The 19524-nt window shown below is 39.0% G+C and overlaps 1 protein-coding gene across 5 annotated transcripts in view; it reads right to left on the bottom strand.

Moving 5' to 3' along the window:
- VPS13B (vacuolar protein sorting 13 homolog B) overlaps positions 1–13163 on the bottom strand; it is a 690921-nt gene extending 677758 nt beyond the window's left edge. For 3 of the 5 annotated variants that reach the window (XM_037048265.1, XM_037048266.1, XM_037048267.1), the window contains exons 1-3: positions 13041–13161; positions 12432–12610; positions 412–555 (exon numbers count right to left, since the gene is read on the bottom strand). In XM_037048265.1, coding sequence (XP_036904160.1) covers positions 412–555; positions 12432–12578 — 291 coding nt within the window. In that variant the 5' untranslated portion in view covers positions 12579–12610; positions 13041–13161. Of the gene's footprint in view, positions 1–411; positions 556–12431; positions 12611–13040 lie in introns of all 5 variants that reach the window. The other 2 variants (XM_037048269.1, XM_037048268.1) reach the window with 1 other exon arrangement.
- Positions 13164–19524: the final 6361 nt, after the last annotated feature.

The following is a 19524-nucleotide window of genomic DNA, read 5'->3' as shown; positions in this document are numbered from 1 at the left end:
AATTCAACATATTTTTATCTTACAAAATAACTTGAGATTTTCATCTCATTTAGAAACGTCATATAAATAAAAAACTTATACAGTTACTTTGCCAAATTTCAAAAATCTTGACTTGAAAATTGGACATAATCAGGCACCGCTTCTAGTGCATAAAGGTAATAAGGAATCTACCTGATCCCTATGAAGGCTATGATCAGGTGAAGTGAAATTAGTATGAAAATATCCCTTAGGATACTTTACCTAAATTTAAGAATACCCTTTTGCAATTAACTATGCTACTTTAACAAGCATATAAAGATAATAAGTATATAAGCTAAGAGTTATTTATGGAAAAGATGACATATCCCACAACTTAAATATCTACATTATTAACTACAAAATTGGTTAATATAAACAAAAACAGCTTCATACCTGCATTCCATCTTTAAGTTTCAAAATGCATTCCATTGTGTTGATGGTAATTACAACTGGCTCTGAACCCAGTTTTGTCCATGGTACATGGATCCTCAATTCATGAATATGTCCACTTAAAAAAGTGAATGGCAATTTCAATTCCTTAAAACACAAGATGTTAAATAGAAGTTAGTGAGTGCTTAATATTTTTCCTAACAGTCAAATTACTTTCTTTAAAATAAAATGTCCAACACAAAAACTGTTTAGGAATTACTGTTCATCAAAAAGTAATAGCATCAATAACTTGTTAAAACACAAAAATCAACTGTGCAAATGACATTTAACAAGCTACCTGACCTTTCTAGGCCTGAGTTTCTTCCTCTGCTGAATGGAAACGATACACAATACCTAATGCATGACAAAGGCTCACCCATGGTCCTGGCAGTGGAGGTGGTGGTCACCGCAGCAGACAGCAGTGATGCTTGAGATAACTGCAATGTCACACTGTTCAAAATTGCTACCTAAAAATTGTCCCCAGATGTGTTTTAAACTACAAATAGCATAGCATGATAAGGTGAGTTGAAAGCAGGGTTGAAATAGATAGGAGATAATGACCTGACAAAATAAAAATTGACCAACTTTTAAAAAAAAACTTACTAAGTTTTACCTAATCAAAGATTGTACCTGGATACTATTTGGTCATAAATTTGAAATGTATTCTGAGTGGTTTCCATTATTATTGGAAAGAGGTTAAAAATGAAAACATAACTGTTACTCAATCACTTTATACTAATTCATTTCACTTTCTAAATAAAATTGTTAAAAATAAACAAAGGAAGAAAAAATAAACTGTATTTAGATTGCATTTCAACCCCATTTTTACAGCTTTTGTAATTCTGTTTGTGAAAGATAAATATTATGCTTAGTCATTCACCCAACACCTGCCCTACTTGGTTTACAAAACAGTAGCAATATAGCTAAATATAGGTAGGTAGTATGGTAAAGTAGTTAAGACTAATAATAATTCTGGAGCCAGCAGACATGAATTTAAAAATCCTACTCTGCTATTTTAGGTCAATGACAGCGAGTTAAATAGCAACTTACAGTGAGCTAAATAAATGAGACAACTTATTTAATGTATCTGTGCCTCAGTTTCTTCAGTCTTTATCCATAAAATTTGATTAAGAATAGTATCTTTGAGGATTAAAATAATTAATTTGTATAAAGTGAACGATCATTATTAAGATGCTAACTACTATTATTATCGCAAATGTGTGGGTCTAATGTATATTTCTTAAGCAGCAAAATCCTAAAAAAAACTGTTTCTACTAGCCTACCTAACTGATTTTCACAATTTTAAATATTTCTCATTATTACATTAATTTTAAACTTGCAGTAATTTCACACATTAATCGACTGACATATCAGTATCCATACAAAAACAATGTTTTATTGTTTTATTCTGTGTCCATACAAAAACAATGTTTACTGAGTACCAGTCACTATTCAAAGAACTTTATCTGCATTCAACTATTTAATCCTTATAAAACCCCCAAACGTAAATACTTGTGAATTTGAGGTATAGAAAGGCCAAGTAACTTTCCTAGTTCATCCAAGATAGCCAGAACACAAATAGGAAAACATGATGCCAAGCCCTTGCTCAAACCACAATTCTACTGCATCTATACTCCTATTATGAGCACTGAATGCCTTTCTAAATACATCTGGACACTGAGCCAATATTTCCACCTCTTCCACTCCCTGATTTGTGAAAACATGATACATTTGTGAAGTGGCTACCAAAGTTGCAGTCTATGGACCGCACTGAATTTTCTAGGGAGAAGCTAAAAGACACCTGAATCAAATTCAAGACCTTAGTATTATCAGTATAATCAACTGACCTACTAACCAAAACTACTAACACAAGAGACAGCATTGTATATTAGAATATGGAATTCTGAACCACACTGCCCATATGGGAAATCCAATCAAAGTGCAACTCTTCCACCTGACTGTGAGCCAGATTATTCCATATCCTCATCACAGACTCATTATGATAAACGAAATGAAAATATATATTCGTCTTATAAAAGGCAAAACAAAAATACTGATTGTTATAATAGATCATCACTAAGATAACCACACACAAATGACTTTATTCTCTTTTTTTTCTCAAAAACATTCTACAACTTAAAAACATTCTAGTTATCTGTAACTATTCAGAAATACATTGGGAAAAATGGATCCCTAAAACCATAACAACTATGACTGTACCAAGGACATAAGTAGCAAAGAATTTAAGAAACGAGTTGAACAGCTCTCAAAAATCTAACACTAGATAAGCTATTAAAAAATATTCTGCCCTGGCCAATGTGCCTCAGTTGGAGCATCGTCCCATGGACCAAAATGTCGTGGGTTCAAAACCCTGCCGGGCTGCATGCCCAGGCTGCAGGTTCAATCCCCAGTCAGGGTGAGTGCAAGAGGGAAGCCTATTGATGTCCCTCTCTCGTTGATGCTTCTCTCTTCTCTCTTCTCATNAAAATCTAACACTAGATAAGCTATTAAAAAATATTCTGCCCTGGCCAATGTGCCTCAGTTGGAGCATCGTCCCATGGACCAAAATGTCGTGGGTTCGAAACCCTGCCGGGCTGCATGCCCAGGCTGCAGGTTCAATCCCCAGTCAGGGTGAGTGCAAGAGGGAAGCCTATTGATGTCCCTCTCTCGTTGATGCTTCTCTCTTCTCTCTTCTCATTCTCACACCCACACTCTCTCTTTCTCCCCCTGCCTCCCTCCCTTCTTCTCTCTCTAAAAAGCAATGAAAAAATGTCCTCAGGTGAATATAAAACATAGATAATAATAGATAATAATAAAATAAAAATAAATGGATAAAGAAGATGTGAAAGATGGAGTACACGAATAAAATCAAATATTATTCGAGCTTCAAAAAAGGGAAATTTTGTCACATACTGCAACATAGATGAACACTGAGCACATTAGGCTAAAAGTGAAACAGGTCACAAAAGACAAATAGTGTACAATTCCACTTATATAAGATGACTAAAGTGGCCAAATTCTCAGAACCAAAAAAACAGAACGGTGGTTGTCAGGGACTGGGGCAAGAGGAAGTAAGGGTGTTGTCCAGGGTAGAGACTTCAGGTTTGGAAGATGAAAAGTTCTAGAGATCTGTTGGAGCAGCAATGTACACAGAGTTCACACTACTATACACTTAAAAACGGTTAAGAGGGTAAATTGACATGTGGTTTTTACAACCAAAAAAATAAAAGAATATATGATAACTTCAACAATTGATAGACGTTTAGCAAATTCTCACCCCAAAAACTTGACAAACTGGACAAAGTTGTCAAAACCACCAAAATCTCAAGAACAATAAGAAGATCGCAATATTACTTGGTACAAGCAACAAAACAGCAGACCAAGCAGAGAATTAACAGCAATCCAGAGAAAAAAAGAGTCAAAGATGGTCTTGCTGTTGTTGCACATACCCCTGGGAATGGCCTGGCTGTGCTTACCAAGAAGACAACTGAGAGCCCTAACAAGCTATTCATTCACTGTTGACCAAGAGGCCCTAAAAACAGGAAGTTAAAAAAATGGCATAACTTCTAGTCAAGCTGGATCGCCTCCTCACACAACCACATCAAAATTACCACAAAACTGCAGAACAACCATCACTCAGAACAGTCAAAAATCAAGTCCAATGGAAGTCTGACAGCTACGAAATTAAGGAAACCGCATCTATCCACACAGAGGTGGAGACACAGAACAGGCTGGTCCCACATTCACATGTGGTGGATAATATTCAGGAAAGATATCTGGATATATCGAGAGCAAGGAGTCCCAGCCCCACACCAGGCTCCCAGCCCAGAGTTCCAGTGACGGAAGGTAAGTCCCCATAACTTCTGGCTGTAAAAACCAGCAGGTATCAAGTTGGTGGAAGAAACTTCTGGAGTCCCAAGTAGTTCCTCTTAAAGAACTGACACACAAACTACTGAGACTCACTCCCTCTGAGCTCCAGAACTGGAGCAGCAGCTTGGAAGGCACCAATGGAATAAAGGAAGGAACTGAAGTGTCTGGCTGGCATCAAGAAGAGAGCTGGGAGACAGCTTTCTTCCAGACAGAAAGGAGGGCAGAGCCCATTGTCCCTTTTATGAGCCCTCCCCGCAACACAGCCACAAAGCCAGCAAACGAGTGCCATATCAGTGACTCCCTCAACCTGGCTAACACTGTTTGCCCTGCCCTGGAGATACCCAAGGCTCGGTCTCACCCAGTTTATTGCTGTTAATGATGGTTTTTCCATATGAATGGCTGGTCTTGGCTCATGGTTCACAAAATCCTTTCAAGCAAGCAAGAGCTGGTCTCAGTGACCACCCCCCAGCCCCCAAACCTCTCGCTAAGTGGCCCCAGCTCTGGTGCTAGCAGCAGCCACATTCACAGCTCGGCTTCACCTGGAAATCTCTAAGCCCAGCACAAGTACAGCCACCTCAGAGTGCTTTGTGGTTCAGGAAGGGCAGTCTTGGGCAAAACGCAGGTGGGAACTGACTTGGCTTGCACCACCTGAAAACCCCAAGGCCTGTGCATGCACCCACTGGACAGCTACAGATCACATCAGAGCACTACCATCCTGCCCCTGAACAGCTGATCCTCCACAGAGGTTGGGGGTCACTGCTCACAGCCAGTCATTGCAGCTGACTGAACTTGGTAAATCCCTCCCATTGACCTACCAAGAGCAACCAAGGCTCAACTACAAGAGGAGGGTGTTCTCAGCCCACAGGAAGATAACACCTCAAATACCCAGCATGAGTGATAGTGAAGGCTGTACCACTGGACCCTACAGGACATATACTACATTAAGCCACACTACCAAGACAGGGATTCATACCAGTTCTACCTAATACATATAAACAAACATGGGGAGGCTGCCAAAATGAGGAGACAAAGAAACATGGCTAATGAAAGAACAGATCAAAACTCCAGAAAAAGAGCTAAACAAAGTAGAGATAAGCAATCTATCAGATGGAGAGTTGAAAACACTGGTCATAAGGATGCTCAAGGAATTTAGTGAGGACCTCTAAAAGCATAAAAAAGATCCAATCAAAAACAAAGGATACACTAATTAAAATAAGGAACAATTCACAGGGAAACAGCAGTAGAGTGAAGGAAGCCAAGAATCAATCAGTGATTTGAAACATAAGGAAAAAAAAACAACCAATCAGAACAAGAAGCAGAAAAAAAAAAACAAGGATAGTGTCAGCAGACTCTGGGACAACTTCAACCATTCCAACATTCACATCATAGGGGTGCCAGTAGGAGATGAGAAAGAGCAAGAAATTGGAATTCTATTTGAAAAAATAATGAAAGAAAACTACTCAAACGTGGTGAAGGAAGTAGACATGCAAGTCCAGGAAGCACAAAAAGCCTCAAACAAGATAGATGCAAAAAAGATGCAATTCTGCTATTTTAGTTTGCAAAAAACAACAACAGACAATATGTAAACAAATAAAAATAACTGTGCTCCAATAAGATTTAATTTACAAAAGTACTCTCAGGCCAATCTCTTTGATTCTTGATTTTGAAAATATTAAAAAATTCCTTGAGACATTCGGCCAAGATGGACACATAAATAGATACCCTTTGCTTATTCTCACAACCAAACGAAGGTCTACAACAAATTTAAAAACAAAAAATAACCAGAACTGCCAAAAAATCTGTGTGGAAGTCCCACAGCCAGGGAGTTAGAGAAGAAACATTCATCCAGACTGATAGTAGGGATGGGGACTGCAAGCAGGAGTGGAGAGGATGGGACACAAGGCCACAGCTGGAGAACCAGGGCAGGTGAGGTCACAGGTGGCAGACCAGGGGGTCACACATTTGCCTGCAGATAAATTGGAAGGAACAACTGGGGAGAGAGACAGACAGTGCAACCCAGGTTCTCAATGTGGTCGAAATAAAACCTCAAAACTACTGACTGCAAAAACGTGCGGGGGGGAGGTTTGCAGCAGGAGAAACTCACAGCCTCACAGGAGAGTTTGTTGGAGAGACCCACAGGATCTTAGAACGTACACAAAACCAGCCACCCAGGAATCAGCACCAGAAGGGCCCAACTTGCTTGTGGGTAGCAGAGGAAGTAACTGAAAGCCAGCAGAAAACTGAGCAAGCAGCACTGTTCCCTCTTGGACCCCTCCCTGACATACAGTGCCACAATGCAGTAAAGAGGCTGTCCTACCCTGGCAAATACCTAAGGCTATGCCCCTTACCACATAACAGGTGCACTGAGACAAAAAATATGGCCCAAATGAAAGAAAAGCTCAAAGCTCCAAAAACAGAGCTAAGTGATGAAGAGACAGACAACCTACCAAATGCAGAGTTAAAAATACTGGTGATCATGATGTTTACAGAAATGGTTGAGTATCAACACAGAGGAAAAAAGTGGAGGCTATGGAAAGTGAAATAAAGGAAAATATACAGGGAACCAACAGTGAAGGGAAGGAAACTGGGGCTCAGATTAATGGTTTGGACCAGAAGGAAGAAATATACATTCAACCAGAACAGAATGAAGAAACAAGAATTCAAAAAATGGGACTTCCGCCAAGATGGAGGCATCAGTAGAAACACTGTGCCTTCTCCCACAACCAAGTTTGAATACAACAAAGGTTTAGTAAACAAAGATGCAGCCAAAGAACAGAAAATTGAACTATATGGAAGTCCGACAACAACGAACCGTACAAACTGACCGGTAAGAGGGGCGGAGCCAGCAGCAGAGCAGGGTGGGGCAGGAAGGATCCCCCGACCCCAGGCACCCAGGCAGCTGGGGCAGCATCGGGCAGACCCAGTGAGGGCGTAAGGCGGCAGGCTGACCGCGGTCACACATTCACACGCAGATAAACCAGCAAAGGAGTGAGCAGTGAGCAGTGAGACAGACCTTGCAGTTCCCAGCGGCGGGAAGCAGCAGAGGTGACTGCCATTGTTCCCCTTTGACCCCACCCCCACATACAGCATCACAACCCAGCAACTGAGTTGCCCTGCCCTGGTGAACACCGAGGGCTCCACTCCTCATATGTAATAGGTAACAGGCAAGAACAGTCCAAAACATTGCTCAAGAAGAACTCAAAGCCTCAGAGCCAATAACTCTAAGTGACAAAGAAATAGCGAACCTCTCAGATGCACAGTTCAAAACACTGGGGATCAGGATGCTCACAGAATTGGTTGATTTTAGTCACAAATTAGAGGAAAATATGAAGGCTAAACTAATTGAAATGAAGGGAAATGCACAGGAAACCAATAGTGATGGAAAGGAAATTGGGACTCAAATCAAGGGAGAGGACCAGAAGGAAGGAAGAAATGATCAAAGAGAAAAATGTGAAGTAACAAGAATTCAAAAGAATGAGGAGAGGCTTACGAACCTCCAGGACATCTTTAAACATTCCAATATCCAAATTATAGGGGTACCAGAAGGCGAAAAGAAACAGCCACGAGTGGAAAACTTATTTGAACAAATAATAAAGGAGAAGTTCCCCAGTCTGGCAAAGACAATAGACTTCCAGGAAATCCAGGAAGCTCAGAGAATCCCAAAGATGTTGGACCCAAGGAAGCACACACCAAGGCACATCATAATTGCATTACTCAAGACTAAAGATAAAGAGAGAATCTTAAAAGCTGCAACAGAAAAGGAGACAAGTACCGCCAAAGGAGTGCTCTACAGGCAAGAAGGGGCTGGAAAGAAGTATTCAAGTCATGAAAGGCAAGGACCTACATGCAAGATTACTCTAGCCAACAAACTTATCATTTAGAATGGAAGGGCAGATAAACTGCTTCCCGGATAAGGTCAAGTTAAAGGAGTTCATCATCACCAAGCCCTTATTATATGAAATGTTAAAGGGACTTATTTAAGAAAAGCTGATAAAAAATATGAACAGTAAAATGACAACAAACTCACAACTATCAACAACTGAACCTAAAAAAAAAAAACCCTAAGCAAACAACTGGAATAGTAACAGAATTACAGAAATGGAGATCACATGGAGAGTTATCAGTGGGGAAGGGGAAGCGGGGAGGATGAGGCAAAAGGTACAGGGAATAAGAAGCATAAATGGTAGGTACAAAAATAGACAGGGGGAGGTTAAGAATAGCATGGAAAATGAAGAAGCCAACGAACTTATATGTTTGGTCCATGGACATGAACTAAGGTCAGGAAATGCTGGTGGGAGAGGGGTGTAGGGCAGAGGAGAATAAAGGGGAGAAAAATGGGACAACTGTAATAGCATAATCAATAAAATATATTTAAAAAAGAAATTCCTTGAAAAACATAACTGAACACTAACAAACGGAATAAAACTCTAAATAGTCCTATATCTGTTAAGAAATTAAATCAGTAATTTAACTTTCCAACAAAAAAACCCTTCTGATCCTCATGACTTCACGGTTGATTTTATCTAACATTTAAAAAACTAATAGTCCAGGCCAGGTAGCTCTGGTGGTTAGAGTGTCATCCTCATACGCCAAGGTTGTGGGTTTCATCCCTGGTCAGGGCACATACCAGAAGAAACCAATGACCATATAAATAAGTAGAACAACAAATTGATTTCTCTCTCACTCTCTCTCTCTCTCTCTATCCCCCTCACCCCACCCCTCTGTCTCTCTAAAATCAATTGTTTTTAAATTAAAACACTAATGAAGAAGGTTGCAGATTTTTCACTTCCTGATTTCAAAACATACTGCAAAGCTACAATAATCAAAAGAATATGATACTGACAAAAGAGACAGGCATTCAATCCAATGGAGATTGAAAGTCCAGAAATAAACTGTCACATCTATGGCCAACTGATTTTTTAAGAAGGAAGACCATTCAGGGGGGAAAGGACAGTTTAACACACAAGAGTTCAGAATTGAGTATCCACATGCAAAAAACAAATGAAGCTGGATCCTTACACCACATATAGAAATTAACTCAAAATGAATCAAAGACCTCAATGTAAGAGTTAAAACTATTATTCTAAGAAGATCCCAAGCTAGGTAGCTCAGTTGGTTGGAGAGTTATCCCATACACCAAATGGCTGCGGTTTGATTCCTGGTGAGGGCACCAGGTTGTAGGTTCAATCCCCAGTAAGGGTACACACAGGAGGAAACCAATTGATACTTCTCTCTCACACTGATATTTCTCCCTCTCTGTCCCTTTCCTTCTCCCTCTCTCTCTAAAATAAATACACATATTTTTTAAATAAGTAAAGGCTCAGGAAGAGCCACAAATCCTTTCTTAAACAAAACTTAATACTGCCCTGGCTGGTGTGGCTCAGTGGATTGAGCACTAGCCTGGGAACCAAAGGTTTGCCAGTTTGATTCCTCATCAGAGCACTGCCTGGGTTGTAGGCCAGGCCAGGCCAGGCCAGGCCAGGTGCCCGGTGGGGAGCATGCAAGAGGCAACTATACATTGATGTTGCTCTCCCTCTCTTTCTCCCTTCTTTTCCCTGTGTCTAAAATAAATAAATAAAATCTTTTAAAAAAAAAACCTTAATACTATGTCAACACAATATATGTTAACATGTTACTTCTTCCCAAATTAATCTATAGATTCAATGTAACTTCAATTAAGAAGGTCAATGGGTTCCCCCTCTCCAGGAAATTCTAGCATGTACAAGATGAAATTTAAATGTATAGTGAAATACAAATGACCTAAAATAGTTATGATGACCTTTAAGGAAAAAACAACAAAGTTGTACGAATCACACTATCACTGTAAAGTCAATATGGTAGTGACACAAAAACAGACTGCTGAACAGATAAAGAATTCAGAAAATCAATCGACACAAATGACAACCTGATTTGCACAAAGATGTACTATAATTCAATAGGGAAAGAATGGTTCGACAAATGGAGTACATTAATTGAAAATCAATGGAAAATTATTGAACCTTGATTTCTATTTCTCAAGTGCAGGAAAGTAATTTTAGATGAATCATAGAAAACAACTGAGCTTCTAAAAGGAAATATAGGGAAGTATCTTTGCATTCGAATAATCAAAGATATCTTAAACAAGACATGAAAAGTTAAAGAAAAAATTGGTAAGTTGGACCTCAATAATATGAACTCTGTTTATCAAAAGACACTTTTAAAAGAGCAAAAAGACAAGCCACACACTGGGAAAAGATATTGCAAAACATGTATTTGCCAAACAACTTATTTCCAAAATATACAAAGAGTTCATACACATCAATAAGTAAAAGGAAATGCAATTTTTAAAAAAGGCAAAAGAATCAGAAACTTTACAAAAGAGCGTATCCAAATAGCCAGTGAACAACATCATTAATCATTAGGGAAATACAATTTTAAATTATAAGATACCACTACACACGCACAAAAAAGACTAAAATTAAAATACCAAATATCGTAAGTAGGAAGTAACTGGGAGCCCTCATACATCGTTGGTTACACAATTGGTACAATCACTACAGAAAACTATTTGGCAATATCCATTAAAGCTAAAACATATGACTACCTCCTAGGGAGAAAAAATTATTCCCCTCCTAAGGGAAATTAATACCTGTATGCACCAAAGTACATGTACAAGAATGTTCATAAGCCCTGTCCAGGCAGCTCAGTGTGTTAGCGCATCATCCTGATAGGCCAAGGTTGTAAGTTAGATTCCTGGTCAAAACACATGTAAGAATCAACCAACACATGCATAAATAAGTGGAACAACAAATCACTGTTTGTCTTTCTTTCTCTCTCTCTCTCTCTCTCCTCTCCTTTCCTCTCTTTAAAATCAACAATTTTTTAAAAAGTTCATAAGCACTTTCTTCACAATAAAGTAGAAACAATCCAAATATATATCAATAGTAAAATAAATAAGCAAATTGTGAATCTTTATAAAATGGAATACTACAAGGCAATACAAAGAACAAGCTACCACTCATGCAACAACATGGGTTAATATTAGCCATAATATGGAAGAACCAGAAGCCAGTCACAATTCCCATTTATTTACGATTCAAGAACAGGTAATATTTACCTATGTTGATAGAAGTCAGAATAACAGTCATCTATTTGGGGAGCTGGGAGATACTGATTACAAAGGGGAACAAGAGAGCTACTTGGGGTGCAGGAAATATTCTGCATCTTGATCTGGATGGTTACACAGGTGTATACATATGTATATATTGAGCTGCATACTTAGCATTTGTGCCCATAAGATAATTAACCTTGGAGAGGGAAAAGGGAAGGAACCAGAGTATTATTTTTTAGTGTTAACTCTAGATTATTTAATAACAGATGAAACAGCAGAATATAACAAAAAATTATTCGTAACTATCACCAGCAGATTAAATCTCTCCCTACCTCCTAAAAAGTAGTTGGTCTCTGACTCTTCTGAATTTCCCCAGATGAATGTTTGTATCCTCAAGCCTAACAGAGTTGCCTGGCATATGTAAGCATTAAATGAAGTAATAACTACATGAACTTTGAAGTTACAGTTCATTTTGTATCATAGCATTCTCACATTAAAAGATAGAAAAACTAAAAAAGAAGATATTAAAAAGGAAGTTTTTTATTTTGCTGGCATTCTTAATCCATGTCACTCAATACCTGAGGATGCCACTGGTAAATGTCATCTTTCCTACTACGAGACAGAACTTTCCTTAACATCTTGCTGTCTTTCAGACTCTTCCATTCCTCAAAGACAGAATGGAAACGTATTCTTTTTTAGCATCATACAGAATCTTAGAAAGGTACATTAGCATATTCGGTAAGGCTTGAGAATTTAGTGAATAGGCTGAGCAATCCTGACAAGGGCAATGAAATTGTTTTCCTAGTTGATGAAACAACCTTTGGGAATCAGAGTATAATAAACCATCACTAGTAAATAAGCATACTCTATATTCTATACTCTGTAAAGAGGGTGTCTAGTTTTAGGGTAGCCAAAATACTTCAGCAGAAGAGTTTTTAAAACATAAAGTCAACATGTAGGAAACAACGGATTACTTCTAAGCAAGCTGAAAATGTATCCAATCAATGACAGCTACACAATTTACCTGTTCCAGCACATCCAACTTTAACTCGAGCTTGCTGAGAACCACATCTCCACCCCATAGCGAAAGCTGTAGATCTGATGGCTTTAAGTTCTTAATATAGCGATTCACATAGCTCATTAAAATGGGAGTCACATATGACTCCAGCATCGTTTAAGGTGTAGAGGAGTCAAAACCAGAAGCTGTAAAGACAGAAATATTAGAACTGAGTCGATGGTGCAGCGAAGGAAAAAAAAAATCACTTCTCAGGAGGGGTAGAAAAGGCCCAAAAGTCAGTCCCCACCAAGCAGCCGCTCGCCTCATCCCAAAAGCAGAAAAAACTCAAGTGGACTCTGAGCGCCAGGGCAACTACCTCACTAGTACAACCCCCTCGACTCGCCTGCCGAGGAGTGGGAGGAGAGGTGGTGACCTAAAGACACTGAGTCCCCAGGAAGCGAAAGAAGAGCAGTCGGCTCCCTTGGACCGCAGCACCCCTTCACCAGCCCCGTCGTCCTCGAAAGGCCCTGGCCTCCCACAACCCAGCCGGATCTACCACCACTGAACCACAGCCAGAAGGAAGCCGGCTCCAGCCCCCCGCCCTACTGCACTCTCGGCTGACACGCGAACGAGTACCGTGGGATGCACTCCACCTCTCAGTACCTCCGGTACCCGCGCCCGGCATGGGCGCAGCTCCTGTACGCGCCACTTCCGGGTGTGCCCTACTTGGTGCTCAAAACAAACTGTCCCTCCACCGCCACCACTCGACTACGCAACTGGACCGGAGCTCTCAGGCTGGAGGAGCCAATCGGCGCTTCTTCTAAAGGGAGACCTTATGCACTTGGCTAGCCTACGTCCCAGCTTCGACCTGCCAGTGGTCAGGATAAAGCTCTAGAAGTGCCCGGGGAGGTGGGCGGACCGGTAAAGTGGAGACACCCAAGATCCGGAAGTGGTGTTCCTGGGAGAGTGTGGCCGCCGGTGGTGGAGGTCGGGTGGGGAAACTCGGGGTCCGCAGGTCGGAGGTACAAGAAAGCGGGTCCTGGTGTTTAAAACCCTGAAAACAAGTGGTTATTGTTTCTCTTGGGAAGCGAAAGCCTGAGAAGCGGAACGTGGGTTCAGTAGGCAGGGCCATAGCCCTAAGGCCGTAGGTAGAAGAATCGCTGAAGGGGAGGGGGTACTTAAAAGTAGATCTGAGGTTCCTTTGCTGGAGGATGTGGAAAGAGAAATTGAAGAGCTGGTGAAGGGGTGCAACTTAAGGGAATGCCTTTTGGCCATGCGTGTAAACAAGCTCTCGCGTCGTCTTTACTTTGAAGAAGAGTAATTCCGTGTTACCAAATTTGCTGATACGGGGCGGAGAAGGAATGGTCGAAGAAAACATTCTAGCGAACCTTTGGATTTCAGCCTGATACGGGACTTCAGAAAAGGGGCGGGAATATCAAAAGGGAGAAGGAAGTGGAACTCCTAGAGACAAAGTGAAAAGAAATAGCGGATAAGGAATGAATTCGAAGTTTTAAGAGTCAGTGTTGGTTTTTTTGAGGCTGAAAGAATGTAAAAAATAGTATCTTTCCTTCTAGCACTTTGCAAGCTAATGAAGTTAAGAAACTCAGGCACCTAACTTGGAAAAATACACACTGAGCTTAAAGGAATACCACCGGACATGGGGCCAAAATTTTTTACAAGCGCCTTTTATTTTTGGTAATCTCTGAAGAAAACACCTACCACTGCATTTTGAAAATTGACAACTTATAAAGTTATTAAAATACCCACCTATGTTGTTGCATTTAATTGAAAATACTTAAGAAGTAAATTCATGAAGCTCTTTACTGGAATTCAAGTTATGATTTCTTGAGTTTAAAAAGTACAATAAAACATAACTGATGATGCCAGGTTTTTAGATTTATTTTGTTAGTGAAAATAATGGATTAAGTTTTAAAAAATTTAAAAAGAGCAGCTAATTGCTAATTCACTTTCTGTGCCTTCACCAAAAGTTTTGATTAATTACCCAGGTAATTGGTATCTTATTAAAACTTACCAAATTAGGCAAATAAATTATCCAAGAAAGTTCTTGTTATCTGCCTCATCTGAAAGGAACAGGTTGAACCCATGGCTCAGAGTTTTAATATAAAGAAAATGGTTCCACTAATTGTATGAAAGGCCTAGGTGATCTACAATAGAAGCTCCAATCTTGTTAGTTTTTCAGAGGAAAAAAAAGGGGCTAGTCTTATTTGTGTGGCAGTTTAATAAATAGATGTTTAAAATAAATAGGAGTAGTTGATTTACTATGATGTAGGTAAAAGATTTACAGTTTCAGTACACAAAATGGTTATTCCTAAGTTATTTATCAATTATTTTATTATTTGCTATATGAACAACTATAACCATACTTTTGCCCCACCCTGTATAACCACAGTGATTTATAATCATAGAATACTGAGCTTTTTTTATTGTTTTTGTTCCTGTATGCCATTTCTCTTTCGGATCCAACAAAAAAAAAGGACCAAATTCGTGGCAAAAATATTTGGGCACAGATTTTTTTATTTGGTTTTAAGAATCCAAAAGTGATTTTCAACCTGTGCCCTGTTCGGTAAGCAATCAAGATAAATTTAATTCCTTTTCAACCAATATGTTTCATTGCTCATGGGTTTTTAAAATCAAATGTGTAGCCTTTCCCAAAGCTCCCACTATAAATACTGTTCTCTTATAAGATTCCACCCCCACCAGAAATCTATTTTTTTAATCTCAAGAAATCTTTGAGACAGTTTGGTTATATAGCTAATAGTTCTCTAGAGGTAGGTGAATTTTTTCTTAATTAGAGCAATTATTGGTTCATAGCAGAATTGAGCTAAACGTAGAGTTCCCATATATTCTCTGTCTCCACATATGCACACAACCTTTTCTACTATTGACATCCCCCACCACAGTGGTACATTCATTACAATCAGTGAACCTACAGTGACACATCACTTTCACCCAAAGTCTATAGTTTACAGTAGGGTCCATTCTTGGTATTATGCATTCTGTGGATTTTGACAAATGTATAATGATACATTTCCACCATATACAGAATAGTGTCACTACCCTAAATATTTTCTATGCCTATTCATCCATCCCCCAAACTTCTGGCAACCACTGAACATTTTACCATCTCCATAGTTTTAATTTTTCCAGGATGTTATATAGTTGGAATCACAGTGTATAGCATTTTGAAATCGACATCTTCCATTTAGTAATATGCACTTAATGTGCAAGTCTTTTCATCTTTTGATAGCTCTTTTTTAACGGTGAAAAATATACTATTGCATGGATGTATCACAGTTTATTTACCCATTCACCTATTGAAGGACATAATGTTTGCTTCTGCTATAAAAATTCATGTGCAGGTTTTTATGTGGACATAAAAACCATTTTCAACCCTCTTGGGTAAATGTTAGCAAGTGCAATTGCTGGATTATATGGTAAGAGTATGGTTAGTTTTGTAAAAAAACTGCCATACTCTCTTCCAAAGTGACTGTACCCTTTTGCATTCCTACCAACAACGGATGGAGAGTTCCTGTTGCTCCACTTTCTTGCCATCACTTTGTGTTGTCAGTGGTACAGATTCCAGCTATTGTAATAGGTGTGCAGTTGTACCTCATTGTTCTAATTTGCAATTTCCTCATGGCATGTGAGGTTGAAAATCTTTTCATAAGCTTACTTTACCATCTGTATATCATCTTTGGTGGTATGTCTGTCCATGGGTTTTGCCCATTTTTTAATCATGTAGTTCATTTTCTTGTTGAATATTAACAATTCCTTGTATATTTCATATAAAAAATGTTTTGCCAGGTATGTATTTTGCAAATATTTTCTCCTAGTCTGTGACTCTTCTTCTCTTGAAAATGTCTTTGGCAAAGCAGTTTTTAATTTTAATGAAGTTTGGATTATCAAATCTTTTCATGGATCATGTCTTTTATGTCTAAAAAGGTTTTTCCATAACTAAGGTAATCTTAGGTTTGTTTCATTCTAGGAGTTTTATCATTTCGTGTTTCACATTAAAGGGTCAAGTCAATTTTGAGTTCATCTTTGTGAAGGGTGTAAGGTCTATGTCCAGATTCATTTTTTTGCATGTAGATGTCCAATTGCTCCAGCGCCGTTTGTTGAAGAGATTCTTGGCTACACTGAATCACCTTTACTTCTTTGGGAAGATTTGTCGGCTATATTTATGTGCATCTATTTCTCCCAGTAGCTCTATTAGGTTTTGCCTTACATACTAGGTTTTCCCTGAGAAATTCTGCTTATGGGTTTCTGCTGCACGCTAGGTTGTGATTTTCTGTCTCTCCAATTTGGGGAACAGTGGTTTGCCCTGTGACTTCACTTCTCTGGTGGATCTAAGAGTTGATGATATTTCATTTTGTTCAGCTTTTTACTTGTTAAGATAGAACGGCAACTTCTAAGCTACTCACATTCTGGACCAGAAACTGAAAGTCTCAGTTGAAATTTTTAAATATTTAAATGTTTAAATTTTTGAAAAAGGTAAAGAAGGACTCCTTTATTATTTATTTTTCTATTATGTTTAGGGTATGTATGAGATCTTCAAGTACAGGGACTTGTATCCTTAGCACCTTGCAGATTATATGATACTTAATAGGTCGCATGGCAATGATTAACAATTATTCGGGCTCCAGCCACAAAGGAGGCATAGGTAGAAATGCTTCACTTCCTTGCACAACCAAAAGAAGGAGAACCACCAATTTTAAAATGATAAACAATCAAAACATCCAGAACTGTGGTCCTGTAAACTGCATGGAATTGCAACAATGAAGGAGTTAAAGACACAGTCATCCAGGCCAGTAGGAGGGGCAGAGATGGGCAGCTGGGGGCAAGGGCAGAGAGGACCCATGGGTAGGCAGCAACAGTGCAGGCCAGGAGGGCCTCGCTCACCAGGAAACTAAAGACTCAAAACCTCTAGCTGTAAAATACTGTGCGGTTTGCAAAGGCAGGAGAAACTTGCAGTCTCACAGGAGGGTTCGTTGGAAAGTGGAGCTAGAGTGAAGCAAGCTAGCAGCATTGTTCCCTCTCTGACCTCTCCCCCACAGACAGCACCACTACACAACTAAGAAGGTTGTCCAGCCCTGGTGAATACATAAGTCTCTGCCCCCTTACAGTTTAACAGGTGCTCCAAGGCAAAGAAATATGGCCCAAATAAAAGAACAGATCAAAATTCCAGAAAAAGAGCTAAGTAACTAGGAGATAAACAATGTACCTGATGCAGAATTCCAAACACTGGTAATCAGGATGCTCACAGAATTGATTGAGTTTGGTCACAAAATGAAGGAAGATATGAAAGCTATACAAAGTGAAATAAAGGAAAATATACAGGGACCCAACAGTGAAGAGAAGGAAACAAGAACTCAAATCAATGATTTGGAACAAAAGGAAGAAATAAATATCCAAGCAAACAGAATGAAGAAACAAGAATTAAAAAAAAAAAAAAAAGGAGTGGCTTTGGAACCTCTAGGACAACTTTAAGAGCTCCAACATCCAAATATTAGGACTGACAGAAGGAGAAAAGTAAGAGCAAGAAATTGAAAATTTATTTGAACAAATAATGAAGAAAAACTTCCCCAATCTGACAAAGGAAATAGATGTCTACAAAACCCAGAGAGTTCCAAAGAAGTAGGACCCAAGGAGGCACACATAATTAACTTACCCAAGATTATGGATAAGGAGAGAATCTTAAAAGCAGCAAGAGGAAACGAGACAGTTACCTACAAAGGAGTGCCCATGAGACTATCAGCTGATTTCTCATAAGAAACCTTACAGGCAAAAAGGGGCTGGAAAGAAGTATTTGAGGTCATGAAAGGCAAGGACCTACATCCAAGATTGCTCTATCCAACAAAGCTTCCATTTAAAATGGAAGAGCAGATAAAGTGCTTCTCAGACAAGGTCAAGTTAAAGGAATTTATCATCACCAAGCCCTTATTATATGAAATGTTAAAGGGACTTACCTAAGAAAGAGAAGATCAAAAAATTATGAACAAAAAATGACAAAAAACTCTTAACTATCAACAACTGAACTTAAAAAACAAAAACTAAGCAAATAACTACAACAGGAACAGAATCACAGAAATAAAGATCACATGAAGAATTATCAATGGGGAGGGGGAGCAGGAGGATGGGGGAGTAAGGTACAGGGAACAAGAAGCATAATTGGTAGGCCTAAAATAGACAGGAGTAGGTTCAGAATACTATAGGAAATAGAGAAGCCAAAGAACTTATATGTACAACTCATGGACATAAACTAAGTGGGTGAGGGATGCTGGGGGGAGGGGGTGGCATGGGTGCAGGTCGGAGGAAGGATAAAGGGGAGAAAAAATAGGAAAACTGCAATAGCATAATCAATAAAATATACTTTAAAATTATTCTTCAATAAACCTGTTTAATTTTTCTCCTGTGCACATGGCTAGATTATTATTAGAGTTCTCTTTGAGGTATTGTCAAGTAACTGAGTTCTGAGCACGTGAATATGGGTAGAAGTGATGTGGGTATAAGGCTGGGCCATAAAAGCCCTCCACATAACAGTTTTATTCTTTCTCTCATCACCAAACCAAATAAATAGGCTGCAACTCCAAGAGAACTCCAAGTTCCAAGAGATGCCAAGGCCAAAAATGGGAGACTTGAGTCTGAATCATTGCCTAGATGAATACAAACGGCTAACTGGTAACATTCATTAGAATTTTGCATGATTGAGAAGTAAACCGCTACATCCTCAGATTTGAAGGTTTAGCTGTTGTAGCAGGAAATGTTATTTTCAGTAACATAAGTAAATAAATAATAGACATTAGCTAAAATTAATCTAGGCAACTGTTTTTCAGGAACATGAAAATTGAACTTAATTTATGCATGATATTATCATTGTTTAATTCAATTTTAAAACGTACTTACCTAGACAATCACTTGACTTTCATTACAAATTATTACACCTTGTTTCTTTTATAACAAAAGTACAGCACAATGAGGAAGATCAGACATGGGTAGAGTAGGTGAACTACCTATGGTCAGAGCCAATCAGCCCAACTCCTCTTACTTCAAGTCTCAATGTCTCCCTTTTTGAGAAGAAAAAAAGAAATAGAAAATAAAA

The sequence above is a fragment of the Sturnira hondurensis genome, unplaced genomic scaffold (assembly GCF_014824575.4).
Source record: "Sturnira hondurensis isolate 20B ecotype Veracruz unplaced genomic scaffold, ASM1482457v3 Scaffold0006413, whole genome shotgun sequence".
In the NCBI taxonomy this organism is placed as follows: Eukaryota; Metazoa; Chordata; class Mammalia; order Chiroptera; family Phyllostomidae; genus Sturnira; species Sturnira hondurensis.
The sequence above is the reverse complement of the archived record's forward strand: the minus strand, read 5'-3'. Positions and strand labels throughout refer to the sequence as shown.